This window comes from Oncorhynchus mykiss, chromosome 22 (genome assembly GCF_057628025.1).
Source record: "Oncorhynchus mykiss isolate SJ-2025 chromosome 22, ASM5762802v1, whole genome shotgun sequence".
Lineage (NCBI taxonomy): Eukaryota > Metazoa > Chordata > Actinopteri > Salmoniformes > Salmonidae > Oncorhynchus > Oncorhynchus mykiss.
The window spans coordinates 23,435,290-23,452,621 of NC_143043.1; the positions used below are offsets into that span (position 1 = coordinate 23,435,290).

The 17,332-nt window shown below is 41.0% G+C and overlaps 1 protein-coding gene across 2 annotated transcripts in view; it reads right to left on the bottom strand.

The window, feature by feature from the left end:
- The window catches only part of LOC110501587 (inactive dipeptidyl peptidase 10), a 313,751-nt gene that overhangs the window by 68,053 nt on the left and 228,366 nt on the right, over window positions 1–17,332 (bottom strand). For both annotated transcript variants that reach the window (XM_021579258.3, XM_021579259.3), the window contains exons 4-5: window positions 7,579–7,673; window positions 7,359–7,433 (exon numbers count right to left, since the gene is read on the bottom strand). In XM_021579258.3, coding sequence (XP_021434933.1) covers window positions 7,359–7,433; window positions 7,579–7,673 — 170 coding nt within the window. The remainder of the gene's footprint in view (window positions 1–7,358; window positions 7,434–7,578; window positions 7,674–17,332) is intronic.

Sequence of the window (17,332 nt, forward strand, 5' to 3'; positions counted from 1 at the left end):
ATGGGAGAGGTGTGGAGGATCATGGTTCTGTATATTACCCAGAGACCCCCTAATCTCTGGCAGTATGTGGCACGTGCCTGGGAGCAGGGGCCCACAGATTAAAACACATGATTAAATATCTAGACTGGTTCAGACAGCTTTAGGCGCTCTTCTATACTGCCTCAGAGAAGAGTCCACTGGACCAGCTAACGGAGAAATGCATGCCAAGGTTTCCAATGGCTGCTTTCAGCCTCTGGGTAAATAAATGTTACAAAATAGTATTTGGAAAGAAAATAGAATTTGGATGCTTGTACGTGTGAAAAGAGTTTATTACATAGTTTAATAACATGTTTAAGGCTGTTAATAACTGTGTTATATACAGTAGGACAGTTGAATACAAATGGGAATGATTGTTGTATTTAATCATGTGTCTAAAAACAGGTGACTTACTTGCCTTTGGAAACTAAAGGCCTAGTTTACTGCCCTTATTTGAACATGACCACATTTAAGGAAAAACTTTTCTCAACTGGCTGTTGGTTACAGAGGAGCCTTAACCAAACACAGTGAAGCAAATTCTAGCACATTCTAGCACCAACATAGCAGAGAGCCAATGAGCCAGCTTTCTTAGCACTCTCACCCCAAAACAAGTTTATTTGTGTCTCCAGCCCCACTGGGATCGATCCATTTGTCAGCAAAAGGGGAGGAGAGTAGGGGGTAGATCAATAGAACACTCGAGGGGGGGAATTATTTTAGGCTGTAAGCCGCTCTAGAGGTGCCTGTGCAATGAACGTAAGAGTAGGCTGCACCCCTACGAGTATCAAAGCGAAATGGTCCCTGAAGCTACCGATGCCGTATAATATTTTGCTACCTTACATATTTTGTGCACAATGTTGGCCCAGTGTGAATGAGTCAGTGCAACCCTGACAGCAGTCAGTATTTGGCCCTCAGGTTACCATAGCAATTCTGGACCCTTACAGCACATTGGACCCATCAGATTAACTATAATAGCATGGGCCCTCAAGGTGCCAGTGCTGTGATGACCATCCAGTCTCAGGGGTCTGCCAGACCCAATCCAGTCCCATTTAGAGTGGGAGGGAATACGGATACGGTGAAAACGGTGCTTAGGGCCCCAGGTGCTGCTTTTGGCCTGCTAAATCACACAACATTGGGCTATTTGGGTTACCGTGGCCCCCGTATAGTCCTGATGAGATAGCTCTAAAAGATTCTGTCTCTCCTTCATCTTCCTTTGTGATTCCCGCCAGGCTCATTTGTTCAGTAATCAGCCTTGAGGGGTTAGGCGAGGTAGGACCTAATGTACATATTCAGCCTCTGCTCATTTGAAGGCGGCGAGCCACCAAATATAAATTCTACTTCATCAATGTTACACAATGTTTTATCCTTCACAAAGATATATGAAGGTTTGGAGGACCAGAAGGTAAAGAAGCGGAATTCTTAATATTTTTCACTGGCCAGTATGTCAAATAACCGATCCCAATGTAATACACTTTGTGGTTTTACAATTTGACAATGAACAGAAACATAAAATGGTCTATTTGATTGAGATCTGTCATCAAATGAAATACAACACAATTTCCTCACAGAGCGATTATCATGTCAAGTAAACAATGGACTTCATTATTATACTCCATGGGTAAACTCTGGACTCTGACTCTCTATTGGTTACACAGACTTTTTGCCTCCCATTCCATTCTTAACACCGCTCGCCGGCTTTGTATTCATGTTACCTGATGAAATTGCTGTACACAATATGAACATTCAGATGTCATAAATCAGCACTGCAGAGCTCTCCCTGTACTATGCCGTACCTTGATAGTATTACTGTTGATGATATCTGGAAATGTGCACGTACACCCTGGCCCATCTACGGTTGCTAGCCCCAATTCTGACTTGTGCTCTGATATCTGCTTCACTGATTTCTGCTCCCGTAAAAGCCTGGGTTTTCTGCACGTTAACCCGAGAAGCTTATTACCTAAAAGGATCAATTGAAAGTATGGGTTTAGAGCTCCAATCCAAATGTGTTGGTCATTACTGAGACGTGGTTAAGGAAGAGTGTTTTGAATACTGATGTTAACCTTTCTGGTTATAACCTTTTTTGGCAAGACAGGTGGGGGAGTGGCAATCTTTACCAAGGATCACCTTCAGTGATCGGTTATCTTCACCAAGTCTGTCCCCAAACAATTTGATTTGCTGGTTTTAATTATTAAACTTTCAAATAGCTCTTTGTTGACTGTTGCTGGGTGCTATCGTCCTCCATCAGCAACAGCCTGTAACCTACCTGCCCTAAACTCTCTCCTGGGCCCATACGCCAAGTCTGAATTTGTCCTGCTAGGTGACCAAAACTGGGACATACTTAAACCACCTGACCAAGTCCTAAAACAATTTAACTCCCGAAATCTTTCTCAGATTATTACCAATCCCACAAGGTATAACTTCAAACACCCAGAAAAGGCTACTCTTCTTGATGTTATCCTCACAAATAATCCTGATAGATATCAATCTGGTGTCTTCTGTAATGACCTTAGTGATCACTGTTTTACAGCCTGCGTTCGTAATGGCTTCTCAGTGAAACAACCTGTCCTGATTTGTCATAAAAAAACTTTAATGAGCAAGCCTTCCTTCATAAACTGGCCTCTGTAAAATGGTATAGAATATGCTTGATCCCCTCTGTCGAAGATGCTTGGACCTTCTTTTTTGATCATTACAGTGGTATTGTTAACAAACACACCCCCATGAAGAAAATGAGAATTAAAACCAGGTTCAACCCCTGGTTCGACCGTGATCTTGCAGAGTTACTCCACCTCAAAAATTTGGCGAAATGCTCGGCACACACATACTTAGGCTGACTGGCTGTTGTTCAGGCAAATGAGACATCAGGCTATCTGGAAAGCCAAAGTTAGTTACTTTAAGAAGCAGTTCTCTCTCTGTGGGTCTAACCCCAAGATGTTCTGGAAAACGGTTAACCTTTTTGGGATAGGGGGCAGCATTTTCACGTTTGGATGAATAGAGTGCACAGACTGAACTGCCTCCTACTCTGTCCCAGATGCTAATATATGCATATTATTATTAGTATTGGATGGAAAACACTCTGAAGTTTCTAAAACTGTTTGAATGATGTCTGTGAGTTTAACAGAACTGATGTATGCAATCAATCTTTAGGATGTTTTTAACATAAATCATCAATAAGGTTCCAATCGGAGAAATTCATTGTCTGAAGAAAAGCATTGGAACGAGAGCAAACTCTGTCGGGAGCGCGTCATGAGACCGAGGCTCTCTGCCAGACCACTCGCTCAAAGAGCTATTATGAGCCCCTCCTTTATAGTAGAATCCTTAAACCAGTTTCTAAAGACGGTGACATCTATTGGAAGCCCTAGGACGTGCATCCTCCTTCATATCTCACTGGGATTTCAATAGGCACTGTTTTGAAAATCGATTTCTCACTTCCTGTTTGGATTCTTTCTCAGGTTTTTGCCTTCCATATGAGTTCTGTTAAACTCACAGACATCATTCAAACAGTTTTAGAAACTTCAGAGTGTTTTCTATCCAATAGTAATAATAATATGCATATATTAGCAATCTAGGACAGAGTAGGATGCAGTTCACTATGGGCACACAATTCATCCAAAGTGAAAATACTGCCCCCTATCCCCAACAAGCTAAGTCTTTCTTTAATTCTGTGAAAAACACTTGCATCTTTTATCAATGTTTATTATGAGTATTTCTGCAAAATCACCGGATGTTTTGGAATCAAAACATTACTGTACATAACGCGCCAATGTAAACTGAGATTTTTGGATATAAATATGCACATTATCGAACAAAACATACATGTATTGTGTAACATGATGTCCTATGAGTGTCATCTGATGAAGATCATCAAATGTTAGTGAATCATTTTATCTATTTTTCTGCTTTTTGTGACTCCTATCTTTGGCTGGAAAATGGCTGTGTGTGTTTTTGTGACTTGACTCTGACCTAATATAATTAGATGTTGTCAGATGGTTTAGACCCTTTCTTCTTTAAGGTTGCTGCCCCTATCATCGCCAAGCCTATCTCTGACTTTTTTTAACCTGTCTCTCCTTTCTGGGGAGGTTCCCATTGCTTGGAAGGCAGCCATGGTTCGTCCTTCATTTAAAGGGGAGATCAAGCTGATCCTAACTGTTATTAGGCCTATTTCTATTTTGCCCTGTTTATCAAAAGTGTTGTAAAAACTCGTCAATAATCAACTGACTGGCTTTCTTGATGTCAATAGAATTCTCTCTGGTATGCAATCTGGTTTCCGCTCAGGTTATGGACGTGTCACTGTAACCTTAAAGGTCCCCAATGATGTCACCATTGCTCTTGATTCTAAGCAATTTTGTGCTGCTATTTTTATTGACTTGGCCAAAGCTTTTGATACGGTAAACCATTCCATTCTTGTGGGCCGGCTAAGGAATATTGGTGTCTCTGAGGGGCCTTTGGCCTGGTATGCTAACTACCTCTCTCAAAGAGTGCAGTGTTTAAAGTCAGAAAATCTGCTATCTCAGCCACTGCCTGTCACCAAGGGAGTAGCCCAAGGCTCAATCCTAGGCCCCATGCTCTTCTCAATTTACATCAACAACATAGCTCAGGCAGTAGGAAGGTCTCTCATCCGTTTATATGCAGATGATACAGTCTTATACTCAGCTGGCCCCTCCCCGGATTTTGTGTTAAATGCTCTACCACAAAGCTTTCTTAGTCTCCAACAAGCTTTCTCTACCCTTTTTAACCTTGTTCTGAACACGTCCAAAACAAAAGTCATATGGTTTGGCAAGAAGAATGCCCCTCGACCCACAGGTGTGATTACTACCTCTGAGGGTTTAGATCTTGAGGTAGTCACCTCATACAATTACTTGGGAGTATGGCTAGATAGTACACTGTCCTTCTCTCAGCACATACCATAGCTGCAGGCTAAAATCTAGACTTGGTTTCATATATCGTAATCGCTCCTCTTTCACCCCAACTGCCAAACTAACCCTGATTCAGATGACCATCCTACCCATGCTCCTTATAGGACACATCACTGCACTCTATACTCCTCTGTAAACTGTTCATCTCTGTATACCTGTCGCAAGACCCACTGGTTGATCATTATTTATAAAACACTCTTAGGCCTCACTCCCCCCTATCTGAGATATCTACTGCATCCCTCATCCTCCACATACAACACCCGTTCTGCCAACCCTATTCTGTTAAAAGGTCCCCAAAGCACACACATCCCTGGGTCGCTCGTCTTTTCAGTTCGCTGCAGCTAGTGACTGGAACGAGCTGCAACAAGCACTCAAACTGCACAGTTTTATCTTAATCTCTTCATTCAAAGTCTCAATCATGGACACTTTTACTGACAGTTGTGGCTGCTTTGTGTGATATATTGTTGTCTCTACCTTCTTGCCCGTTGTGCTATTGTCTCTGCCCAATAATGTTTGTACCATGTTTTGTGCTGCTACCATGTTGTGTTGCTACCATGTTGTGTTGTCATGTGTTGCTGCCTTGCTATGTTGTTGTATTAGGTCTCTCTTTATGTAGTGTTGTCTCTCTTGTTGTGATGTGTGTTTTGTCCTATATTTATATGTTATTTTAAAAAATATATAATAATTTAATCCCAGTCCCCGTCCCCACAGGAGGTCTTTTGCCTTTTGGTAGGCCGTCATTGTAAATAACAATTTGTTCTTAACTGACTTGCCTAGTTAAAAAAAGGTTAAATAAAAATAAATAAAATAAAAACGGAAATCCCGGTTATACACTCTTGTTTGGTGAGGTACAACCAATTATTTATATGTACACTCTATGACTGATAGGGGACACTGTGTTGAAGCCATGGTGCCTCCATCTTGGTTAATGCATACACCATTGTAAAATAATATTTTGGAAGCTATAGAAAAGCTATAAACATTTATTAATGTCTACATTCGTTTTTGCCACATGTATTTTATTACAGACATGTTACTGCATACTTTTAAATTATATTATGTGAGCTAAACATACAAATTAAAAATGAATAAGTATCTAAATACATTTTCCTTAAATAATCATCTTTGGAGATTACTAATGTTTCCATCCCCACTACAACACAAAAATACTTAAATGCCAGTAATTTTGTCCTTGGAACATTTAATTGATTCCATTAAATCCTATGTCGGACTGCTCCTTCTGGGGAGTGCCAATATAGCCGACCAGTAGCTTCAAAGCCTCTCAAAGGCCAACACATAGCATCAGCAATCCAGGGTTTATATATATCATTGGGTACGACCTACTCAAACCTGATTAGCTTGAATCTATTCTCTAATTATTATTGCAAACACAATGCATTGGATCAACATAGACCTGGAGGATTTAAAACCTTGAAGAGCATTACAAGATGTTTACCAGCAAAGAAAACATATCCTATTGTCACGATTGGCACAGAGATTACGAGTGTTTATAAAGCTTAACGGCTCTTGGATACCTCAGTAATGAGATAAAGGCGTGTAATCTTAGAGCTACTGTAGGTGAGACTTCCAGAGATTTCCAGGGGAAACTCTGTCAATAACTTCAACCTACACCAGTTGATGTGGACATACTTGATGTGGACATACCACAACGTTATTCTGTGCTTTTACTCTACCGGTATTGCCCTGTTTGTTCAACTAAACAATTTCCCAAGGGCCCAGAGATTGTGTTCATACAGTAGGTGCCTAAACATATACTGTGAACATATAATTAAATGGTGAACAAATGACAGCCTCTATACATATCTTTCATAATCAATTCCGAGCTTGTCTATCTATGAAATACAACATAACATTACACGTCAAAAGAAAGGGACAACACAGGGCACATGCACAGGTTTGCCAACTACAGGGGTGTATTTATACTGCCAATTCTGTTGTAAAACGTTTCTTAGACAGAAGCAAACGGAACTAACCTAAAACGGACCTACCTGAATTTGTCCAATAGAAACTCGTTTAGCTCTGTTTGCTTCCATTTGGTTTTGAACGGTAAAAGGTTTCTGTAATGAATACACCCTAGTCCTCTAGTACCCACAACAGCACACATTTTTTGGGGGACAAGTACACCTGATTCAACTTGTCAACTAATCATTAAGCCCTCAATGAGTTGAATCAGTTTTCTGGGGCTACAACAAACATGTGTGCTATTGGACAGGAGTTGGGAAACACTGGTGTAGTATGCATGCCTTTAAGATTGAGTTTATTGTAATATTTAATAGTGCGCTATAGAATGTGTGAGAGACAGAGAGCGAGAGAGAGCGAGAAAGAGAGAGAGAGAGAGAGCGAGAGAGAGCGAGATTCAAATGGAGTGTGGGGGGATTAAGATCATTAAAGTAAAAAGATAATATAGTTTACCTGTTTAACATCATAGGCAAAGAGCACATATTTCAAGTCCGGGGAAACGGAGTACTTTGCAACATTGAAATTGACCTACAAGACAAAGAAGAGGAAAAGAGAGTGAGAGCATTTTTAAGTGGGTATATCCGTTTGCTAACATGTCACTTTGAGTGGCAGGGTATATGTTTGTGTAAGTCTGTGTGCATGCATGTTCAGATGGTAAAGGGTTTTCACTTACAAATGTTGTGTTTGTCAGTACAATTTCAGTCTCATTGGTGAGGATGTTAAACTTGATTACGTGGCCATCGCGATTCCTGTAGATCACTTCTGAGTCTATGAAAGGAGAGACAAATAAGAAAAAACATGTCTTTCTGAAACAATTCCTCTGTCGATTTTTCTACTAAGAAGAAATTGCAAGGCCTTTGTTGCCATTTGAATGCAAGGCTGGGATGGCTGTCAAAACCAGAACTGTACCTTAAATAAGGCTTTGTAGCCAAATTTTTGACAATAAAAGTCTCCATTCTATCCCAATTTCCTTGCTTTTCTTGAGCATAGCAAAGACAGAATGTCCAGTACCCTGTCACATCGTTGTCTCTGGAAAATCAAATAACAATAGTAACATGACGGCACTGACTCCATTCATACACGTAAGCGCGTGACTGCCCTGTGATCAACATATATGAAGCCAAATAATAATTTCATGCTGTATAGAAACAATTAGTCACCTTAAGTAACATTTTTTTTTACAAAAATCTGTATGTTCTCTATTGATGGGAAATGCTTTCTGTGCCTAAGGAATGAAACACACACAGTGCCATCAGAAACTATTCACACCCCTTTTACTTTTTCCACATTTTGTTGTGGAATAGCAGAAGGCTGCTGAGGGGAGAACGGCTGATAAATAATGTCTGGAATGGAGAAAATGAAATGGCATCAAACACCTGGAAACCATTTATTGATACCATTCCACTCACTCCACTCTTCACCACAAGCCCGTTCCCCCAATTAAGGTGCCACCAAACTCCTGTTTAGTAAGGTCCCTCAGTTGAGCAGTACATTTCCAACACAGATTCAACCACTAAGACCAGGCAGTTTTTCCAATGCCTCGCAAAGAAGGGCATCTATTGGTAGATGGTTAAAAAAAAAAGCTGACATTCAATATCCCTTTGAGCATGGATGATATAGGACAATGATCTAAAACACAGGGACAGATCTACACTGGAGTTGCTTACCAAGAAGACAGTGAACATTCCTGAGTGGCCAAGTTACAGTTTTGACATAAATCTGTTCAGAAAATCTGTGGCAAGACCTGAAAATGATTGTCTAGCAATGATCAACAACCAATTTGACAGAGCTTGAAGAATTTTTTAAACAATAAATGGGCAAATGTTGCACAATCCAGGTGTGGAAAGCTTATAGACTTACCCAGAAAGTCTCACAGCTGTAATTGCTGCCAAATGTGATTCTAACATGTATTTATCTAATAAAAAAATAAAAATTCATGTATTTTTTAAAAAAATGTTAAAACATTTCTTCCACATGTATTTTGTGTGGATAGTTGACCAAAAATGTCAAATGAAATCGATTTTAAACCCACTTTGTAACACAACCAAATGTGGAAAAGTCAAGGTGTGTAAATACTTGTATGTAGCTTGTATTTTGTCCTGTGTTCTTGTTGTTGAATGCCACAGCATTATCTGCTATGTGATGTTTCAGAATCCTGAAATATCATCCAGCAAGGGAGTACTGCAAATGGCAGACACACACACACACACACATTGAACAAATGATAGCATGCATTGCTAATCACTAATTCATACACAAGTTATGATCAAATGCAAACAAAACAAAGATGGAAGACAATCCATAACATTCTGTGCTGAAACAAGCTCAGACAGATATCCCATAATGAAGTTATTCATCTCTGTCAAAAGGTTATTTGGGGGTTATGCAACTGACAGGGCAACCCCAGCAGACCTGGCAACCCTGGCAGATATTGGATTCCTACAGTGGGAGCTGATCACCTATACCCGCCTCTCAGCAGAGTCTCATTTGTCTGTCAACAATTTTCTCATTCACAGCCAATCAGGTCCCTGTTGCCATGCTGTAGTCATGGGTTTGATTGAAGGTTGATGGGGCCCTCACGGCCCAATCCCGCCCCATATTTTGTTCCTGTCATAACCTCTGTGAGCATATCACAGACATAAATGTCATCATCTAAAACAAGAAATCTGATGCCTCAAGACCACTGGTCGAAATATTTGTGTTTACCACGACCATATACAGTGGGGTCTGAAATGATTGACAACCTTGATAAAGGTAAGCAAAAAGGACTGTATAAAATAAATAATTCAAATACTGAGCTATATTGTATGCTCAAATTATATTATTTCATACTAATAAAAATGTATGTATGGGGTTGGAACCGGTGCTTTGGTCAGATGACATGAAAATAGAGCTATTTGGCCACGCACATCAGTGGTGGATTTGGCGTTGAAATAACTCCATATCTACTGTAAAATATGGTGGTGGATCTTTGATGTTATGGGGCTATTTTGCTTCCACTGGTCCAGGGGACCTTGTTGACTGTCAATGGCTTCATGAACTTTACCCAGTACCAGGACAGTATATATTAGCCAAAAACCTTTCTGCTTCTGACAAAATGAACCACCTAGGGTATACATTTTATTATCAGAGTTTGAGTAAGAGGGCTGATTCAGACTTAGGGAAATATTTTCCTTTGTTCTGTGTTTTAATTTAGGCACTTCTCAGGATTTGGTATTCAGACTTACCGTATGCAGGTGCCTAACAAACTCTTTGGGTGTTGCTCCCTTATGCGCACTATACGTTTATCTAAAGCCATCCCTTTAAATACAGTGTACCTTTTCTTGACAGACTAGAGTAGGGTATATAGAGAGAACAGGTTCTGAGTATTAGGGATCATGAAGAAAGCCATCAAAATATGCATATTTGTCTAATTTTAATAGATGAATAAATATTGTGATCTTGTAGAGTATTTATGGTTAGGAAAGTATTTCTGAATCTACCTACTTCATAAAAAAAGCAGGTTTGGAGAGCCTTTACGCACGAGATATAGGCCTATTGGTGAATTGAAAAGAGGTTTGATTCATCCTGAAAGTTGGCATATTCAGTTGTTTAAATCCATGAAATATTGGTAGGGCAGAAAAGTGTACAATAGTGGTTGAAAAATAGTAATATAAATATATGAATCCTTACTGATGATGGAACTATAATGAACTGTGCTGTCCAGTTGTCGTGAACCGTGCGCCAAGCTCCAGGTTGTATAAAACAGGAAAAGTTGGGTAATCTAAATATGTTAATACTTTATTTGTAAGTTTTCATGTTTGAGAACATAAGAGACATTTGACAAACAATGATACAATATCACCAGTCCCCATCTCCCCCACACATATTAAGAAGGAAATTACAACAGCACTGCTGACATTAAGAATGTTGGATAGATTGATGTTTTCCATCATCATGAAGTGCTTTGAGTGACTAGTCAAGGACCATATCACCTCCACCCTACCTGACACCCTAGACCCACTCCAATTTGCTTACCGTCCCAATAGGTCCACAGACGACGCAATCGCAATCACACTGCACACTGGCCTAACCCATCTGGACAACAGGAATACCTATGTAAGAATGCTGTTCATCGACTACAGCTCAGCATTTAACACCATATTACCCTCCAAACTCACCCAGACCCTGGGTCTCGACCCCGTCCTGTGCAACTGGGTCCTGTACTTACTGACGGGCCGCCCCCAGGTGGTGAGGGTAGGTAACAACATCTCCACCCCGCTGATCCTCAACACTGGGGCCCCACAAGGGTGCATTCTCAGCCCTCTCCTGTACTCCCTGTTCACCCATGACTGTTTGGCCATGCACGTCTCCAACTCAATCATCAAGTTTGCAGACGACACTACAGTGGTAGGCTTGATTACCAACAACAACGAGACAGCCTACAAGGAGTAGGATTATGTGGTGTCAGGAAAATAACCTCACACTCAATGTCAATAAAACAAAGGAGATGATTGTGGACTTCAGGAAACAGCAGAAAGAGCATCCCCCTATCCACATCGACGGGACAGTAGTCGAGAAGGTGGAAAGTTTTAAGTTCCTCGGCGTACACATCACGGACAAACTGAAATGGTCCACCCACAAGGACAGCATGGTGAGGAAGGCACAGCAGCGCCTCTTCAAGGCTGAAGAAATGTGGCTTGTCACCAAAAACACTCACAACATTTTACAGATGCACAATCGAGAGCATCCTGTCGGGCTGTATCAACGCCTGGTACGGCAACTGCTCCGCCCACAACCGTAAGGCTCTCCAGAGGGTAGTGAGGTCTGCACAACTCATCACCGAGGACAAACTACCTGCCCTCCAGGACACCTACACCACCCGATGTCACAGGAAGGCCAAAAATAACATCAAGGACAACAACAACTTGAGCCACTGCCTGTTCACCCCGCTATCATCCAGAAGGCGAGGTCAGTGCAGGTGCATGAAAGCGGGGACCGAGAGACTAAAAAACAGCTTCTATCTCAAGGCCATCAGACTGTTAAACAGCCATCACTAACATTGAATGGCTGCTGCCAACATACTTCCTCAACTCTAGCCACTTTAATAATGGAAAATGTATGTAATAAATGTATCACAAGCCACTTTAAACAATGCCACTTTATATAATGTCTACATACCCTACATTACTCATCTCATATGTATATACTGTACTCTATACCATCTACTGCATCTTGCCTATGCCGTTCGGCCATCACTCATTCATATATTTTTATGTACATATTCTTAATCATTCCTTTACACTTGTGTGTATAAGGTAGTTGTTGTGAAATTGTTAGGTTAGATTACTTGTTAGATATTACTGCATGGTTGGAACTAGAAGCACAAGCATTTCGCTGCACTCGCATTAACATCTGCTAACCATGTGTATGTGACAAATACAATTTTATTTGGTTTGAGGTTGTTAACAACAACTAAACACTTTACTACAAACTAATTTAAATTACAATAAATAAAGGTTAACACACTAGTTGTTTCGCTGTCCAGTGGCAGAACAAAAGTCCCCCACGTAATGGTAGAAAATTGTCAATAATGTTACGTTCCCCCACAAAAATGTTTTTATAATGTCGCTTAAACAGAATAGGGAATTAACAAAGAGTCACTAACAACAACCAAAATGAAACAGGTGGGGTTTAGGAGGTTGACTGGCAAACAACTGGAACCTAAAAGACACCCACCATGAGTGCCCACAAAATTTTCTCAAGAAGAGGCCAACAAAATGAAAACCCACACCAAATTTAGACAGGAAGCAAACCAAAAAGTTGACCAAAAAACAGGGAAGATCAGACAATGGAACATATTTCTAGAAATTAAATAGGGAGAGCCAACTAAAGGTGTTGACCCTCCACATATCTCATGACAACTGGAGCACTAGGTTAGCCACTCTTAAATACCACCTGGGCCAATCACAGGTGAAACACCTTCCCCCGAATAAGATGACCAACCAGTACAGATGTAATACAGTCTAACAAGGTGACACCAAGTGGTGCCCTCCACGTGCTAACGTCCAACCTCAAAATATGCAATGGAAAAAAAATACAACTTGTAACAATAACCATTCATGATATATGAAAAATAATTGTCTAGAAATTAACAATGATTCAAATTTGTTCATATTTGTTGTATTAAATTAGGGTTTTAAAATATATTCCAATGTCAAATAAATGTCCCCAATGCGAATCAATGTATGTGAAATACATACCGGCTTAGAGCAAGAACTATTCTGGTTGCCGCAGTAAAAGTATAAAAGTATTGTAGGGAATACTCAGTAGGGTCAGTAGAATGTATATATAGTGTTGCGGGCCATTTATTCCATGCACTCTATTGTTGGCCAAATCATATCACATGTGCGCTTACTGCACTACAGAATACCGCTAACCAAACAACAGTGCAGAGCATGCCCACTGAATTAAAGGGCAACTACATTCAAAAATCTAAGTTTCTGAGATTTTTCCCAGATGTCAAAAGTCATCACCTGATGTGGTTTAAGCATTGTAGTAAACACAGTAAATCCCCTTTTTGCTTTAAATTTTTTTGTTGGAAAAAACAGGTAACCAGAAAAAAGGGGGAATCTGAAACCTGGAAAAACTGAGAAAAAAAGATTTTGTAGGCAAGAAATAAAAACTAATTTTAAAAGGCTCTAAAAACGTTTTTAAGTGACTGCACTTAAGAGTGTGTGTCATCCTGCAGCACAGCATTTTTTGGGAAGTTGAGGCCAGGTCCAATATTGACTATGCACCGAAGAGGTAAAGAGGAAGGGCCATCCTCTAAAAGTTTTAGTGAAATATAATATATGACAATCATGCATGAATACATTTTCATGTATGGGTGGTCCAAGGAATTTAACCCAATATCCTGGCGTTGCAATGCTCTACAAAGATGCATGACAGGGTTATAAATGCTTAGTGAAGCCTCAATTTATTTACAAGGCCTTTATTAAGCCATGCTTATGGCGTCCTTTATAAAGCACAGGTTTATGTCATATTTGACATAGTGGGTTATGTCATATTTGACATTGGAGGTTATCTCACACAGTTATGCTGCATTTATGAACTCTATAAAGCATGACATACGATTATAGATGATTTGTTACACATTTATGTAGTGTTTATGAAGGCTTTATGACATTTTTATAAGCTGCACATCATTTAAAGTGGGACTGAAATAACATAGACCTTAGATGTTGGTGCTATACAGTGAGTGTACAAAACATTAGGAACACCTTCCTAATACTGAGTTGCACCCACTTTTGTCCTCAGAACAGCCTCAGTTTGTCAAGACATAGACTACAAGGTGGCAAAAGCATTCCACAGGGATGCTGGCCCATGTTGACTCCAATGCTTCTCACAGTTACGTCAAGTTGGCTGGAAGTCCTTTGGGTGGTGGACCATTCTTGATACAGACGGGAAACTGTTTAGCATGAAAAACCCAGCAGTGTTGCAGTTCTTGACACACTCAAACCGGTGCTCCTGGCACCTCATACCATACCTCATACCCTGTTCAAAGACACCTACATTTTTTTTACCTGTCTCCTCTTCCTCATCTACACTACTTGAAGTGGATTTCACCTGGTCAGTCTATGTCATGGAAAATGCATGTTTTGTACAGTCTGTGTAGATCAGTGGCAAATTGCAGTTAATTACCATAAAGTGCTTAAATATAAATGCTTCATGAATGTGAAAATAGACTTGAATTTACTTTGACAGCATAGAATTCATACATAGACCTCCAATGTGTGCGTTATAGACCAGTATGATCAACTTAATTGTGATTTCGAAAGGGGGGCTCTGTTAATGAGTTACGAAAGAGTTATGATATTACCCTCAACTACACGATTTGATCCGTACATTTTACCCTGAGGATTCAACCCTGTGGGCATCTTCATGCCATTGACTTCAGTAAGAAGAACAAGCAGAAGGTAAGTCATGGGCGTTTGACGGGGCCTATACTGGCTGGTGGGGGAAATGGGGCTGAAACAAAAAACTTGGTTTGGCCTTATGGCATATTCACTAACACTGTTATGGTTTTTGAGAACAGCCATAATGATAACACTACGCTGTCATTGTAATGATGCATCTATTAAATCAAATCAAAGTTTATTTGTCATGTGCGCCAAATACAACAGGACTTTACAGTGAAATGCTTACTTACAGGCTCTAACCAATAGTGCAAAAAAAGGTATTAGGTGAACAATAGGTAAGTGAAGAAATAAAACAACTGTAAAAAGACAGGCTATATACAGTAGCGAGGCTATAAAAGTAGCGAGGCTACATACAAACACTGGTTAGTCAGGCTGATTGCGGTAGTATGTACATGTAGATACGGTTAAAGTGACAATGCATATATGATGAACAGAGAGTAGCAGTAGCGTAAAAGAGGGGGTTGGTGGGTGGGTGGGACACAATGCAGATAGCCTGGTTAGCCAATGTGCGGGAGCACTGGTTGGTCGGCCCAATTGAGGTAGTATGTACATGAATGTATAGTTAAAGTGACTATGCATATATGATAAACAGAGAGTAGCAGCAGCGTAAAAAGAGGGGTTGGTTGGGGGCGCACACAGTGCAAATAGTCCGGGTAGCCATTTGATTACCTGTTCAGGAGTCTTATGGCTTGGGGGTAAAAACTGTTGAGAAACCTTTTCGTCCTAGACTCGGCACTCCGGTACCGCTTGCCATGCGGTAGTAGAGAGAACAGTCTATGACTAGGGTGGCTGGGGTCTTTTTAGATTCTTCTTCTGACACTGCCTGGTGTAGCCCCAGTGATGTACTAGGCCGTATGCACTACCCTCTGTAGTGTCTTGCGGTCGGAGGCCGAGCAATTGACATACCAGGCAGTGATGCAAGCAGTCAGGATTCTCTTGATGTTGCAGCTGTAGAGAGGGGGGGGGTCTTTGTCGTGCCCTCTTCACGACTGTCTTGGTGTCTTTGGACCATTCTAGTTTGTTGTTGATGTGGACACCAAGGAACTTGATGCTCTCAACCTGCTCCACTACAGCCCCGTCGATGAGAATGGGGGCATGCTAGGTCCTCCTTTTCCTGTTGTCCACAACCATCTCTTTAGTCTTGGTTACGTTGAGGGAAAGGTTGTTATTCTGGCACCACCCGGCCAGGTCTCTGACCTCCTCCCTATAGGCTGTCTCGTCGTTTTCGGTGATCAGGCACTGTTGTGTCGTCTGCAAATGTAATGATGGTGTTGGAGTCGTGCCTGGCCATGCAGTCGTGGGTGAACAGGAAGTACAGGAGGGGACTGAGCACGCACCCCTAGGGAGCTCCAGTGTTGAGAATCAGCGTGGCAGATGTGTTGCTACCTACCCTTACCACCTGGGGGCGGCCCGTCAGGAAGTCCAGGATCCAGTTGCAGAGATGTTTAGTCCCAGGATCCTTAGCTTAGTGATGAGCTTTGAGGGTACTATGGTGTTGAACGCTGAGCTGTAGTCAATGAACAGTATTCTCACGTAGGTGTTCCTTTTGTCCAGGTGGGAAAGGGCAATGTGGAGTGCAATAGAGATTGCATCATCTGTGGATCTGTTTGGAAATTGGAGTGGGTCTAGGGTTTCTGGGAGAATGGTGTTGATGAGAGCCATTATTATCTCACTGATCATCCCTAAAGCCAACATCTCATTTGGCCGCCTTTCGTTCCAGTTCTCTGCTGCCTGTAACTGGAACGAATTGCAAAAATCGCTGAAGTTGGAGACTTTTATCTCCCTCACTAACTTCAAACATCTGCTATCTGAGCAGCTAACCGATCGCTGCAGCTGTACATAGTCTATCGGTAAATAGCCCTCCCAATTTTACCTACCTCATCCCCATACTGTTTATATTTATTTACTTTTCTGCTCTTTTGCACACCAATATCTCTACCTGTACATGACCATCTGATCATTTAGCACTCCAGTGTTAATCTGCAAAATTTTAATTATTCACCTACCTCCTCATGCCTTTTGCACACAATGTATATAGACTCTCTTTTTTTCTACTGTGTTATTGACTTGTTAATTGTTTACTCCATGTGTAACTCTGTGTTGTCTGTTCACACTGCTATGCTTTATCTTGGCCAGGTCGCAGTTGCAAATGAGAACTTGTTCTCAACTAGCCTACCTGGTTAAATAAAGGTGAAATAAAAATAAATAAAAATACCAACCTTTCAAATCACTTCATGGCTACGGACGTGAGTGCTTCGGGTCTGTAGTCATTTAGGCAGGTTGCCTTTGTGTTCTTGGGCACATGGACTATGGTGGTCTGCTTGAAACATGGTATTACAGACTCAATCAGGGACATGTTGAAAATGTCAGGGAAAACACCTGCCAGTTGGTCAGCACATGCCCGGAGCACGCGTCCTGGTAATCCATCTGGCCCCGCAGTCTTGTGTATGTTGACCTGTTTAAACG